The following is a 14,388-nucleotide window of genomic DNA, read 5'->3' as shown; positions in this document are numbered from 1 at the left end:
ACAAACGGGAAAAGTATTAAAACTTCATATAATCATTAGCAGAAGAAACCAGAAAAAAACAAAAACAGAATTAGAATTAATGATAAGAACCCTGACTTTATTACCGAGGGTTGGATTTGAATCATGTTCTTCGTCAAGTTTAATACAAAATGACAATGGAGCAATTTAGTGCACAGGTTTACCTCTCTTTGTGCTTATATTCCGTCTCGTCTATTTTCCATCCAGTGGATCTCTCTCAGAGAGCTGCTCGTGCTGTCTGGACGCAGGCTGACGGTGAACGAGCTGTGGGCTTTGTGTCACACTTGCCTCGCCACACTGCAGACCTATATCGACTTCCCAAGTGAGTACCAGTACCTCCTCCTGCTGAATGAAACCAACTGGATCATCATCTCCTATTCCAGAACCAAGACTAAATATATTAATATGTTTCACTATATTCCATTTTATTTTTATTTACCATATTACTCATGTATTTATCTATCTTTCTTTCTTACGGTGGAGAAAGGGAGTTCATGTTTGGTTTAACACCATCCTCTCTCTTTTCTAACAGCCTATCTTTGCCTCGACACGGTGTACGTTGGTTGCGAAGGAGAAGTGCTTTTCTTGAAACCCAAAAATATAGGTAGAGTCTTTCTTGCATACTCTTATGTACTTGTTTTATTTACCACCGTCTAAGCCGGCCTTCCTTTACAACCTTGAAGTACAACAATTGTGTTTTTCTTCAGTGCTCAGCTTATGTTTAAAATTATTTTCTTTATGACAGGCTAGAGTTCGGCAAAAGCAATCTTGTTATTGCAACAGAAGATTCAAAGTTGTTGGCTTCAATAATTTATTGTATTTATTGCAGGCTCCCGAGATGCATTTTATCTTGCTCCTGAATATCAAGAACATGGAATCCTAACAGAAAAGGTTTATCAAACTCAACTCCTGGCATTTATTCATAAAATGTCATTCCGATAATCAAGTGACAATTGGTATTGAGTGTGTTTTTTTTTTTTATGAGAGCTTGTTGTTTCTCTTCCTGTTTTTCTGTGTCGGTCCAGGCTTGTGTGTACGCAGTGGCTGCTATTCTTTGGGCCTCAGCCAAGTTCAGTTTATCACCTCATCAAAAGCTGGCCATGCCTCGTAAACTGAAGAGACTACTGCTCGAGATGGCGAAGAGAACACCCATCGAGAGACCTTCCATTGCTATGGCTAAGAAGGTAGCATCTGTTTGCCACTCTTCAGGTGTTCGTGTAATCCAACTTCACACTAGTCTTTACACTTCACAGGCGTGTGCATGCTCTCCTGTGCTGTTCTGCACAGTGATCTGGATAGCATAACTTGAACAGACGTTTTCCTTTCCAAAATGCAACATGAACATTTGTTATTCTATAATATGAGCAACCCCGTCTCATAAATAAACAATTAATTAGGATTGCTGGCTATATCTTAAGTATCCTAAATTATTACAAACTATGGCTCTCATTTTGGAACAAAATCCTTAATTGGGTACAAAATTAAACATGAAAGGAGAGGTGTCTATGTGTGTGATCATGTGTGAAGTGTACATTGTGTTTTGGTGTCTTTATGCTGTAGATCTGTCGTGATTACTTATCACGTCAAGGGACCAATGCTGATACCGTATGGTCCAAACTCATCAATAGAGTTCACCAGGTAAGCCTCCTGAAAATGTGCTACCTTCTGTTGCTACAACTATTAATACTGATATTGGTAATGATAATATTAAGGTATTAAGGTAATATTAAGGCAAGTTAATGAATGCAGTGGTGTAATGGCATCCTGGAGGGACTGTTGGGACAGACAGCTGATCTGCCTTTGCTTTTAGCCACTGTCCAGATGCACTGATGTAGATGAGGAGAATGGACTGGACACTGAGCAGAGGCCATTTGAGGAATCGGCACATATCAATGGTGGTAAGAAGAATCAACTCATAAAGACCCTCATGCAATACTCAAAGTAAAAAAAAAAAAAATAAAAAAAAATATGGTGACGTTTACAGCTAATCGGGTCAGGGTTCAAATAGCTGATCTCCAAACTCACAACATGGTGCATCGCAATGTGTTGTGAGATTGAAGAGCTGCTATTTCCTCTATTTTTGGGGGGAAAGAAAGAAAGAAAAAAGGTGAATATTTGCCCAAAATCAGGACACTAGGGTTAATGTGGTTAAAAAGGTACTTAAACCTTTTTCCCAGTCTTTAATCTACACCTCCCTTTGAAATTTACTGAAGTGGAATTAACCACTTAAGCTCCACTTAAAACACTTTATTTCAGTGAACTTTACCAGTGTACATTGCATGAGACAATATCATCGATATTGTAACTGCCATTGTTGTGACTGTGTGTGTATAGGCTTTATGCCGACGGCCACTGAGAGCCGTCTGGCTCCTATGCCTGGCCCTATTCCCCACAGCTATGCAGTCAGAAAGGGACTCGCTCTCCCAGAGGCCTTCACTTCCATCGCCACACACTTCACCCCCATCATCCTGACCAAGGACGAGGACTCGGGAGGAGAGGGGACCCCACTATCTGAGGCTGCCATTGAGGGGTATGTGGTATTCATTTAAAAGCTTGGCTGGTTAACAGTTTGTGCTTTAATTAACCTCTTGAACCTTTAGCATCCCTATTCTAGGAGCTATTTCCCCAAAATAGCTAGTAGCTTTTAGATCGGCTGTTTTCTAAACCCAACCCAACAGAAACGAGGAAGTGTCCTAGTATGGAGCCCTTGGGAATCCGGTCAACTGAGTATATAGGGTTTAAGTGGTTAATAATAATAATAATTGATCCTAATTAAAAGAGTGCTTTTCCTACACATACAGTCGAAAACAATAGGCAGAGAATGTAACCATAAGTCAAACTAAAGACTTCACTTATAGAGAACCGAAGTCTGACGTCACTGCTGCTAGAGGACGTTGTTCCGCTGGTTCGTGGCTTTATTTTTTGTGTTGAAATCCCCTTAGGGGAATCTTAGATCACATCATAGAAGAACTGTGTTCCAAACATAAACACACCACCCCGGCGATTCTGTCAGGGGGGTGGCTCTGCATCGTTTATGATATTCATTCATATTTGATACGGCCTGTTTCTGGCGAAAATGGAATGAATTCTCCCTTAAAAGTCTTAAGAAGTACACTTCCGGTTCTGAAATCACCGTCCCCTACAGCAGCCGTGTTCATGGGAAATGTAGTCTTTGGGGTCTTTTGACTCGTTTCTAGTGTTTATTTACACCTTCAGTCGATGCTTCATATCCATCTGAGTAAAATCGCCAGAGTGGTGCCTTTATTTTTGGAACACAGTTCTTATGAGGCGATCCAAGATTCCCCAATGGGTATTTCAACACAAAAAATGAAGCCACAAATCAAGGGAACAGCACCCTCTAGCTAGCGGCAGTGACGTCAGGACTTCAGTGCTCTATAGAGTACAACTAAAGACATGAGAAAAGAATAAGGCATGAATGAGGGCTGAAGAAAATGAATATTATTGAGTTTGTGTGTTCTTATTCTGCTGTGACACCCTGGATTTCCCCCTTGAGTTAAGTGTCAACAAATCACTTGTCTTATAGGGCTGTGTATGAATTAGCAAGAAGCAGCGGCAGCCAACACATGCAGGTAACGGGCCTGGATTTCACCGCACACTACGAGGACCCAACAACGCTCACACAAACTGACACAGATTTACGCGCCGTTCGGCCGAACGACCTCCCCTCCAATCACAGGGCTGCGAGCACCAGCACATCCACCACAGCCTCTAGCGACAGGACGCCGGTCAACTCTCCTCTCACAACATCCCCTGACGAAGCCAAGCAGGGCCCCGGCGTTTTGCACCATCATCCGCTGTCATCCTCCGCCCCTCTCAATGGCTGCAGTCTCGTCAACAATTACCTGCTACGTCAGGACCCCGCGACCGGACACCTCACCTTGGTGCCTGTCCAGATCACGACGCCGGAATCCATCCCCGGGCTAGAGCTGAATCTGCTCACAAGCTCTGTCCAGGGTTGTACCACAGCACACACAGGGGGAAACAACGGCCTGTCGGTTAACTGCGTGACTGTTTCTTTGAGTCCCACGCAGCAGCTTTTGCGATCACCTCCCTATTTTGCCCACGGTAGCTCTGTCACTTACAACGGAAACCCAGAGCATGATGGCGTGCACATCGCCCGCAGTGGGGGAGGTGATCCCAGAGAGGCAGGTAAGGACGCTTCCCCTTCAGAGCTCCCCTTCAGATCCAATGTCCATCCTGCCCTGCAAGAGGTGATTGACCTGCTCCGGGGAGAGTTTGCCTTTGATGGTTATTTGGAGGACGGAGCAGAGGACCTGGCTATGGGTATGTACCTTCACCAACAATGCAACACCCCCAGATTGACATGCATTAGTCCAATGAAACCCATTTGATTTAATGTTCATCCCTGTGACCCCAATCTACACGGTAAAATGTGTTCATTTAACTCTGAGAGTGTACACATTGTACATTTGGTTCCTAACTATCAATCATTTAGCTGGGGACCAGCTAGAACCCCCTCTGGGGGTCCCCGAACCTCAAGTTGAGAACCATTGCCTTAGAAAAACTAAATCCTTACAATATAACCGTCTTATATCATCATTCTGTTTGTTGATTTGATACACTGCAAAATCCCGACTGTTAATTTGATTATTGAGTGTAAAATAATCATATATGAACACATGCTCTGGGAACGCGTGCACGCGCAGATGTTTGAAGTGTCCTCTTTTTGGGAATTCAGAATATGGTCACCCTAAAGTACATTTACTCAAGTACTTCCACCTACTAGGTGGAAGCGACATTGTGCACCAACGTGGGTCTTTTTTTGGAGAAGGAGGGGCAGAGGAAAACTTTTTTCATCAAATACTGCCAAAGGGCGCCAAGGGAACTGAATGCAATGGATAGAAAATGTCCATCAGGTTAGGTGCAGTCCCCAACCTGACGGACAGGTTTGCGGGCTGTACGGTGGGGGCCAGAGGGAGCGGAGGGGGAGACAAAACGCCCACCTTTATGTCGGTAGGCGCTACTTACGTTAGACTTTGGATGTCACTTTAGGGTGATAAGTCACACACGGGTCACAGACAATCATTGAGAGACACTCCTACAGGAGAGTGTGATTGTCTCACACCTGTGAACACAGAAGGGGTGGAGTATCTATCTATATAAGATCATGATGGTATCATTTCTGTAAGGCACTCTTCAGGAAGGTCGAAAACGTTGGTGTGTGAATAAACTCGATGCTGCTGAGCAAGCGCAGTGTGTGGGGTTTTTCTTCATGAATATTTCTTCATGAATGGTCATTTGATACTATCCAACGCACCTGCATTTCAGCTAAATGGATGTGTGAATATTTCCTTTGCATACACTCTGAGCAATAAGTTGACATTTAATGCTGTGTACACATTTCATAGCGTACACTCCAGTAGTATATCCAGTCACAATTTAGTCCAGAAAATCCACATGTATGCAATGTGCGGTTAAATTGACCTTGTATTTAAAAAATAATTTAAAATTGTCTTTTGTTTTGGACAGTAGTGTTGTTCATACCTATTCAAAATGGACCTTTGTGTTTCTCTGTTCCGAGGGGAGTACATCTTCTCTTTGAAGGACCTGCAGTACCAGACGTTTGCCAGCGTTGTGAAGGAGAGGTTCAATGGTCTGTACTGGGAAGAGGACTTGCTGGGTGTGCTGCACTGCCTGGTCAACTACAGCCCATCCACCCTGTGAGTAGCTCTGCCTAGATCCCAGTGTCCTTTCATTTACAGCTGTAAACACAACACCGTCAAAACACTGATCTAGACAGAAATACATCTCACTTGTGTCAAAAAGTGGACCAGGTGGCTCAAGCAACACCGCATGATGTTGATATGTGGGTTCAAATTTGACTCATGACTGTTGCCTGTTGCCATTAGTCATTCATTTCCTTCCTTTCTTAATTGTGCTATGTAGCAAAACCCTTAAACATATAGTTGATATTTATTCATTCATTTCAATTGGTTTAGTTTTATTATCATGTATAGCTATGACGACAGAGCTAATATGTTGTGACCTTTTGAATCCGACTCCTTTCTTATCTTGCATATCTCTCCTCTCTCTCTGTCCTTGGTTTCCTGCATAAAAACACACACGCAAATACCAGTCTGCTTTTGTATAATGATATAAAGGAAGCTGAAATGACTCATATGTGGTCAATGTTTTGAAGCAAAATTGGACTGCTGCATTTACAAACTGCCAAATTCACAAAAACACCGTAGGTGGAAAGAGTGATTATGATATGAATAGAAATCTATTAATGAATAATAATTACCCTACTTCGATCAGACAATATCTTTATATCAAAATGGGAATGATGCTGGCTTGCCTTTGAGGAGGAAGTCACTCATTTTCAATAATTGACTCTTAGGGTGCTTCAATCACACTGGCAAATGACCTCTCCTTCCTGCACACACTTACATGCACCTCAAAATAGCGTTCACACCGCACGCACTTTGTGCAAACTTCACTCGCAAGCTAGACTGGTCCCTATGGCAACCGCCGGTGAAGTGTGCTTTCGTTAGAGCCGCCAAGCACCGCTGAAGAGACGTTCAAAGCCCCTTCTTCACTGTTACCCATATCGCCGCTGTCCGGGCGGAAACCGTGTATATCCAAAACCGTTACTTTGTAAGGAAATTGAAAAAGGAGCCAGTCTTCCAGTGGGTCCAATGTAGTTATTATTTAGTCACAAGCTCTTGTTCATTATTTTCATTGGTTCATTGTTTATAAAAACCCACAGACACATTATGTGACACGTTGAGATACATTATACTTCTGTGTGACGAAGTATAGGGCATTAATTACCAGAAAAAAACTAAGAAGTTGAAGGAGATACAAGGTTTCTGTCCGACAGCGAAGATATACTCCCAATTAGCCTTGAGGAGCCTTAAGCGTATGAATGAACATTTACCCATTGCACGTCATCCACATGGAAGGCAGGGAGTGGCTGAGGGGACAGTGACATGGTTCCCCCCCAGACATGGCTCTTCTTCTCCACGAGTCTCCTCATAAAGAAGAAGAGAACTCTAAATCTGCTGTGGCTGTATAGTGAGACGTCAGACAGAGGTTTGGAGAGACGGATATATATATACATTAGACTCGGCTCTTGAGGAGTTGTTGTTTTTTCTTCTTCACAGCTCCAGATGCTCTGAGGGATGAGGGAAGACATTGAGAGCTGAGGAAGGCGGGGGGTGGGGAGGTGGGGGGTAATCCCTTTAGTCAGAGTTGGACTAGTCTTGTACAACTGCTGTGCAGCAAAGGACTAACTCTCTGGTGGGGATACTCCAAAGCCAGTGATGAATTATTTAAGGATTGTTGTGTGTAGTTAGTGAGGGAGAGACGAGAGTTGTGTGACTCGATTTATTCTCATTGACTTGCAAGATGTCTGAAGTATGTCTTTGAAGTGTGTCTTTGGCGTGCAAGTTTGACTTTCATAATGATCCCCCCCGCCAGGCTGTTTGTTTCTGTTGGGTTTTCACATGGACCAGAGATGTAACTCAATTGTGTGTAATATGTTGTATCTCACTGGGTTGTCTCTTCGTGTTTGGTTGTTAACCACTTACAGTAAGCAAATGGACGATCTAAAAGCTCACAAAGTATTGCGATATGTTGCGAGCCTGTAGATCTGCTGTTAAAAAGAAAATCGTATAAAAGCAATTTTATACAATAAAAACTAAAAACATTTTCAACTTTTTAATGACATGTCCAAATAGAAACTCCAGGGTGAAAGGGCTTAAAGTTTGGGTCTGATGAAGGCTGTGTTTTTGTCTTTCGGTGGTCTGGTCTATTCCTGAAATAGGCCACATTTTAAATCTTGGACATCAAAACAATTGATCGGTGTCCCCCAATTTGATTTCATTGCAATTGCATTAGCTTAAGGGTTAAGGTTAAGCATGTATCTGTTGCAATCGGTTAAGTTATCATGTGGGGATATGGAATGAATGTAAGTCAATGCAATACCCCCAAAAGTCAGCAAAACGTGTGTGTGTGTGTGTGTGTGTGTGTGTGTGTGTGTGTGTCTGTGTGTGTGTCTGTGTGTCTTTGTATGCATGCAATCGTGCGTCTGTGTGATCTGCCCCATGCAGGGGCTCTAATGAGCAGCCTCCATCAAAGGATCTGCAAAGGGCAGCCACCACCACCACCGCGCCCTCGACGACGGCCACTATCTGGACGGGGAGCAACAAGGTGCACCTGCACGGCCGTCTGGACCTGAATGGAAACATTCATGTTGCTGAACGTGCACGGGAAAAGACAGAGGGCTGGCCTGGTCTGGGGAAATCTGAGCCTTTGTGCCGAAACAGTGAAGAGAGATCAGAGGAGAATCAGCACCATGTCTGCCCAGGTAAGAGACAGACTGTTGACTCTATATACCATCACCAGTGGTGGAAAGTAACTAAGTACATTTACTTAAGTACAATTTTGAGGGATTTGTACTTGAGTATTTCCAATTTCCAATACTTTTACTTCTACTCCACTACATCTCAGACGCAAATATTGTACTTTTACTCCACTACAATTATTTGAAAACTTCAGTTACTGTACGAGTTACTTTTCAGGTATAAATTGTTTTATTATGAAACATACTTTAACCACTTTAGGCCTATTTTATACATGGGCTATTTGAAAATAGCAGATCTACAAGCTCAGAACGCGTCGCATCGCTTTTACTCAAGTACATTTTGAATTCTATCTTTCACTTGTAACAGAGTATTTCTATTTTGCAGTATTGTTACTTTTACTTAAGTAAAAGAATGTAAGTACTTTTTACACCACTGACCATCACTGCTGTGTTGACGTGGATACTAATAACTATATAACTGTTGATGTTATGAGTGGCAGTATGCAGATTGCTTGGACGGTACACTGAAAACATGCAGCTGTGAGGTTTCAGCGTGTTCCACTTTGTCTGGCAGTGGGTTGGAGTTGGTATGGCCTTGACTGACTGTTGGATGCAGTTCTTAAGATCGCAGCACATTCAGGAAAGTCCAAGTCATGCTGTCGAGGCTGCAAAGATCCCCCTCATCAGACGGGTGTTGTTGTGGAAACGGGGATTAACTTCCTGTCCAGAAGCGCTCACACACACACACACACACACACACACACACACACACACACACACACACACACACACACACACACACACACACACACACACACACACACACACACACACACAGAGAGTGAGAAAGAAACACATGCAGAGAATGAGCTCTTCGTCACCATCCCAGACAGAGTAGAACACTCTGTGTTGGGTTTTGAGTCTCACTCAATTGATTGTGGGTTTAACATTGCAAATTACAACATGATGACTCATCATGTTGTAATTTGCAATGTTAAACCCAAAATCAATCCTCCAGTTCAAGGCAACACAGAAAGGGGGGAACTTTTTTCTTATTTCCACACAACTCCTTTATGCTATATTAATGACATAGTTAAATATTGAAAATGGGTGGATTTCCCCTTTAACCACTTAAACCCTATACTTCTATAAATAGCGACGCAATCTGCTGTTTTTGCCAAGTGTTTGCCTATTTGGGCCGATGCGGAGCGTTCCCCAATTATGATCCAAAATTAGGGACGCTAGGGTTCATCTTTTCAGGGTTTAAAAGATAGCAAGGTAACAAGTTTAGCAACTAATGCTAATAGACATATTATGACAAATATATATGACCAATTATCCAGCCTTCATAGAGTCCCAACTCTGCCTTCCCACTTTCTGCCTCCCTCTCTCTCTCTCCCTCCTCAGCAATATTTAGTTTTTCTTGTGCACCCACTAGTCTCTGTCCCTGTCTCTCTGTCGTCTCTCTCTCTCTCTCTCTCTCTCTCTCTCTCTCTCTCTCTCTCTCTCTCTCTCTCTCTCTCTCTCTCTCTCTCTCTCTCTCTCTCTCTCTCTCTCTCTCTCTCTCTCTCTCTCTCTCTCTCTCTCTCTCTCTCTCTCTCTCTCTCTCTCTCTCTCTCTCTCTCTACGGGTCTGTAACTCTGAGAGTGTGCAACTGGAGCCAAATTAATGCGTCCAAATGGACCTGCACGTATTTGTAACTCTGAGAGTACGGGTCCATTTGGTTCCATTTGCACACTCTCAGAGTTAAAATAGCACAGAGGATTTCACAATCTCACTCTCTCGCTCTCGCTCTCTCTCTGCTCTTCATTCTCTCTCTCTCTCCCTCTTACTGTCTCTCTCTCTCTGCTCTTCATTCATTCTCTCTCTCTCTCTCTCTCTCTCTCTCTGTTGTCTGTCTGTCTCTCTCTCTCGCTCTCGCTCTCTCTCTGCTCTTCATTCTCTCTCTCTCTCCCTCTTACTGTCTCTCTCTCTCTGCTCTTCATTCATTCTCTCTCTCTCTCTCTCTCTCTCTCTCTGTTGTCTGTCTGTCTCTCTCTCTCGCTCTCGCTCTCTCTCTGCTCTTCATTCTCTCTCTCTCTCCCTCTTACTGTCTCTCTCTCTCTGCTCTTCATTCATTCTCTCTCTCTCTCTCTCTCTCTCTCTCTGTTGTCTGTCTGTCTCTCTCTCTCTCTCTCTCTCTCTCTCTGCTCTTCATTCTCTCTCTCTCTCCCTCTTACTGTCTCTCTCTCTCTGCTCTTCATTCTCTCTCTCTCTCCCTCTTACTGTCTCTCTCTCTCTGCTCTTCATTCATTCTCTCTCTCTCTCTCTCTCTCTCTCTCTCTGTTGTCTGTCTGTCTCTCTCTCTCTCTCTCTCTCTCTCTCTCTCTGCTCTTCATTCTCTCTCTCTCTCCCTCTTACTGTCTCTCTCTCTCTGCTCTTCATTCATTCTCTCTCTCTCTCTCTCTCTCTCTCTCTGTTGTCTGTCTGTCTCTCTCTCTCTCTCTCTCTCTCTCTCTCTGCTCTTCATTCTCTCTCTCTCTCCCTCTTACTGTCTCTCTCTCTCTGCTCTTCATTCATTCTCTCTCTCTCTCTCTCTCTCTCTCTCTCTCTGTTGTCTGTCTGTCTCTCTCTCTCTAGCCTCGGAAACCCAGCCATTTTTTTTGTTACAAAAGAAAAAAGTCTGGGGGAACGATGCAGGAACGATGGTCTTTGAAGCTTGTTATCTCCTAACCATTCAGAGTGCAGAGGGGCGTCGCTCTAAATTTGGTGACGTCAGCCTGCTCCGTGCACAGACCGGGGGGGGGGGGAGGGGGGAGGGGGGGGGGGAGGCGGGGACATAGATTGGTGAAGCAATCGGAGGACGCGCCTGCTCCGGGCGCCTGGGTTTGGATCCGCCCTTCGAGACCATGGATTGCTCTCGTTCTCTCAGTCTACTCTCTCTCTCTCTCTCTCTCTCTCTGCTCTTCATTCTCTCTCTCTCTCTCTCTCTCTCTCTCTCTCTCTCTCTCTCTCTCTCTCGCTCTCTGTGCTCTTCATTCTCTCTCTCTCTCCCTCTCTCCCTCTTACTCTCTCTCTCTCTCTATCTCTCTCTCTCTCTCTCTCTCTCTCTCTCTCTCTCTCTCTCTCTCTCTCTCTCTCTCTCTCTCTGTGTTGTGGTGTGTAGGCGTGAGGGCTGTCAGTGGTGAAGTCTCGGGTACTAGTGGTGGGGTCATGGAGGGAGGCGATCGTCCAGCGGGGGGCGACGATGAAAGCCCCTCTGAAGCTGACTCGCTGATGATGGGAAGAGAGGGGGGCCCAGGGGGGGGCCCCCACAAGGGCCAGACAAGCCCTGAATGCTCGGAGCAGGACATGGAGGACAGCGACTCTCTGGTCTCAGAACGACTCCTATCCCCCGGAGGATCCCGATCGGAGGAATCTGGCTGTGGCTTCAGCCCGCGCTGGGCCCTGGCCTTCTATGGAGAAGACTGTTTCAGCCAGGAGGTGATTCAGTATGCTCTGAACCTGGGCCAGCACTCAGCAACGCCCTGCCTGGACCTGAAGATGCAGGTAGGTCAACCACAACCTCACCACAACCACAACCCCACAACCTCGAAATAGCAGCCAGTGAATCAGACCATCTGCTTTTTAGTAACGTTTTAGTTTTAGTTATAGTTATGTTTCTTTGTAGAGTGATCAAAAAGCATGTTGTAAAACATGTACGGTATGTTAACATTATACATGAATACCTAAATGAGAGTTGTGATTTTCGTGTCTGGATTTTGCAAGGATCATAGTGTAAAAAAAAGTCTGAGTGTTCAGCACTTATAAACTGTAATAGATACTTGACCTTGTAAGTAATCATAACATGCTTTATAAGGTGTTATGATTTTTGTTATAAAGCATTATGAATATTTATGAGTGATTTTAACAATTAGTGCTTATGATAATTGATTTAGTTGTATACCAGTAGCACTTTTCGAAACAAGATTACAAAGTGCTTTACAGAACTAGTTAAAAGAGCAGCGCATTTATAATGCATTATAGACATGGGCTTCATAGAAAGTGTTACCCATATATTATCACATAGTTTATATACTGGACCAAGTGTTATCATCATTAAGAAGTCTATCAATTTGTCAATCACTGCTTAGTTCACACTAGATAAAAGTCATTTGTAACTGATTGAAAAGCGATACACAAAAGTATTGTTTCTTCAGCTATTCAACGTAACTGATAATTGAAGCAACACTGAAGATTTGATCAGAATCCTGTTATTGTTCTCATTACATTTTGAAGTTACTTAAATTCCCCATGGCTGGTTGGAAATATGCTGTTGTTGTTGTTGGGGCGTTATCTTTATGATCACAGATTCATTCCCATTGTACTGTTATTTACTACTGGAGAAACAATTAGGTATTCAAATTAGTTTCACTTCTTAGTTTCTTTCTACCATTTACAGGAACGATATTCAAATCTGGTTCAAAGTAGGCCACGGTCAGGCTTTGGGGTAAATACGAACGAGAGATGTGGGGTGGGGGGGGTTAAGGTAATTTGCACATTATTTTCCCTCAACTTGATTTGAATGGTAATGTGTTGAACTTAGCCTGTGGCAGCAGAGGTTGTTATGATTTATAATAGAATATTAATGAAGTCTTTGTGTGTGTGCGCGCTGTGCACTTGGATAGGGCTGTTGTAAGTTGTTTATGAGCTCCATCACAGCCCATCACACTCTGGAGAGAGGGCCAGCAATGATGTCAACACTGACCCCTTTCTCAGTTCACTTCTGGAGCACTGATACTATACTGTACACTAGTGGTTCTCAACTTTTTCAGGCCGTGACCCCCCCCAAAATAATCATATTTGAACTGGGAACCCCCCAAAATAATCATATTTGAACTGGAGACCCCCCAAAATAATCATATTTATATTTGAAAACTCACCCTGACCTCTTTGAATTGTAGGAGTTGAGGCATTCAATTTAGTTTGACTCGGTTCCACAGATAAATATTGTGAAAATAGCAGATCTACAAGCTCACAACGCCTTGCTCACAACGCCTCGGTATTAAATAGGTCTTAAAAGTCCTTACCATATGGCTAATTTCGATGAAAACAAATATTGTGTCATTTTGGGGACGTTTGCTTGAGTTTGAATTCACCTCCTCTACACAGGAGCTGCAACAGCAACTGACGATTGAGACGAGGAATCTGAGGAAAACTAGAAATTTCTACCAGAAGCTGATCCAACAAGACAGAAAAAACAAAGGTGACTATTGTATGGCGCTACGTGGTAGCTTAAATGAAAATGAAACGTTAACATTTAGTTGCAGAATGGTAAAAATGTATTAAAAACTAAATATATTAATCCCAAAGGTTCAGAGAGCAAACTGATGTCATCCAAGCTCAAGACCCAACTTGAAGAGCTGATATCCAGAGTGGACTTCCTGGACTCTGTGAAGAAATACCTTGAGGTGCAACACAAACTAGTACATCCACCTGAATGGCTGCTTCACTTCATGCAGTTCCTAACAAAGTAACAATTGATCTGATTAGACTTGTGTGTTTGTCCAGATGTTGACTGTGGAACAGTGGGGTCTAGATGTGTCCCAGCTATCCTCCTTGGCAGCGTGTGGTCCTGGTTCTTTGGAGCTGCGGTCCTCTGAAGACCCCGCTGTGCTGAGCTTTGGGACCAACAAAGGGAAGAGTACGCTACAAGCCGGGTCTCCGCTGGGTCTCATGGCGTACCTCTATGCTAGGTATTACTCATATACACTTTGACTGGAAATGCATTGAAGGGTTTCAATTGTTTCAATTGTAACGGGTGAAACATAGCAAAGGCCGCCACTGATGATCAGTACACCTCCCAAAACAGTCCCAGATACCGCCTACCAATACACCATCATTGCTTAAATGTGTGTACCTACTGTACCAGAGAGAGAGAAATGAGACATGATAGATACATTATAAATGATTTAATAGATAAATTATAGATGGGAACAGTGTGTTCTAGAAAATATAAGCAGATTTGCATAGATTATAAACTCACTTCTAAATACAAAAAT

At 43.4% G+C, this 14,388-nt stretch overlaps 1 protein-coding gene across 1 annotated transcript in view; it reads left to right on the top strand.

Annotated features, from left to right (window-relative positions):
* The window catches only part of kndc1 (kinase non-catalytic C-lobe domain containing 1), a 55,104-nt gene that overhangs the window by 25,641 nt on the left and 15,075 nt on the right, over positions 1–14,388 (top strand). The window contains 15 exon segments of the mRNA XM_084076431.1: positions 226–340; positions 551–622; positions 848–950; positions 952–967; positions 969–1,202; positions 1,579–1,656; positions 1,829–1,916; positions 2,353–2,548; positions 3,563–4,323; positions 5,582–5,720; positions 8,115–8,371; positions 11,514–11,896; positions 13,499–13,592; positions 13,700–13,797; positions 13,898–14,082. Of these exon segments, the coding sequence (XP_083932557.1) occupies positions 226–340; positions 551–622; positions 848–950; positions 952–967; positions 969–1,202; positions 1,579–1,656; positions 1,829–1,916; positions 2,353–2,548; positions 3,563–4,323; positions 5,582–5,720; positions 8,115–8,371; positions 11,514–11,896; positions 13,499–13,592; positions 13,700–13,797; positions 13,898–14,082 (2,819 nt within the window).

Source organism: Gymnoscopelus microlampas, assembly GCF_963454915.1.
Source record: "Gymnoscopelus microlampas genome assembly, chromosome: 13".
Lineage (NCBI taxonomy): Eukaryota > Metazoa > Chordata > Actinopteri > Myctophiformes > Myctophidae > Gymnoscopelus > Gymnoscopelus microlampas.
This window is presented reverse-complemented; position numbering and strand designations above follow the sequence as displayed.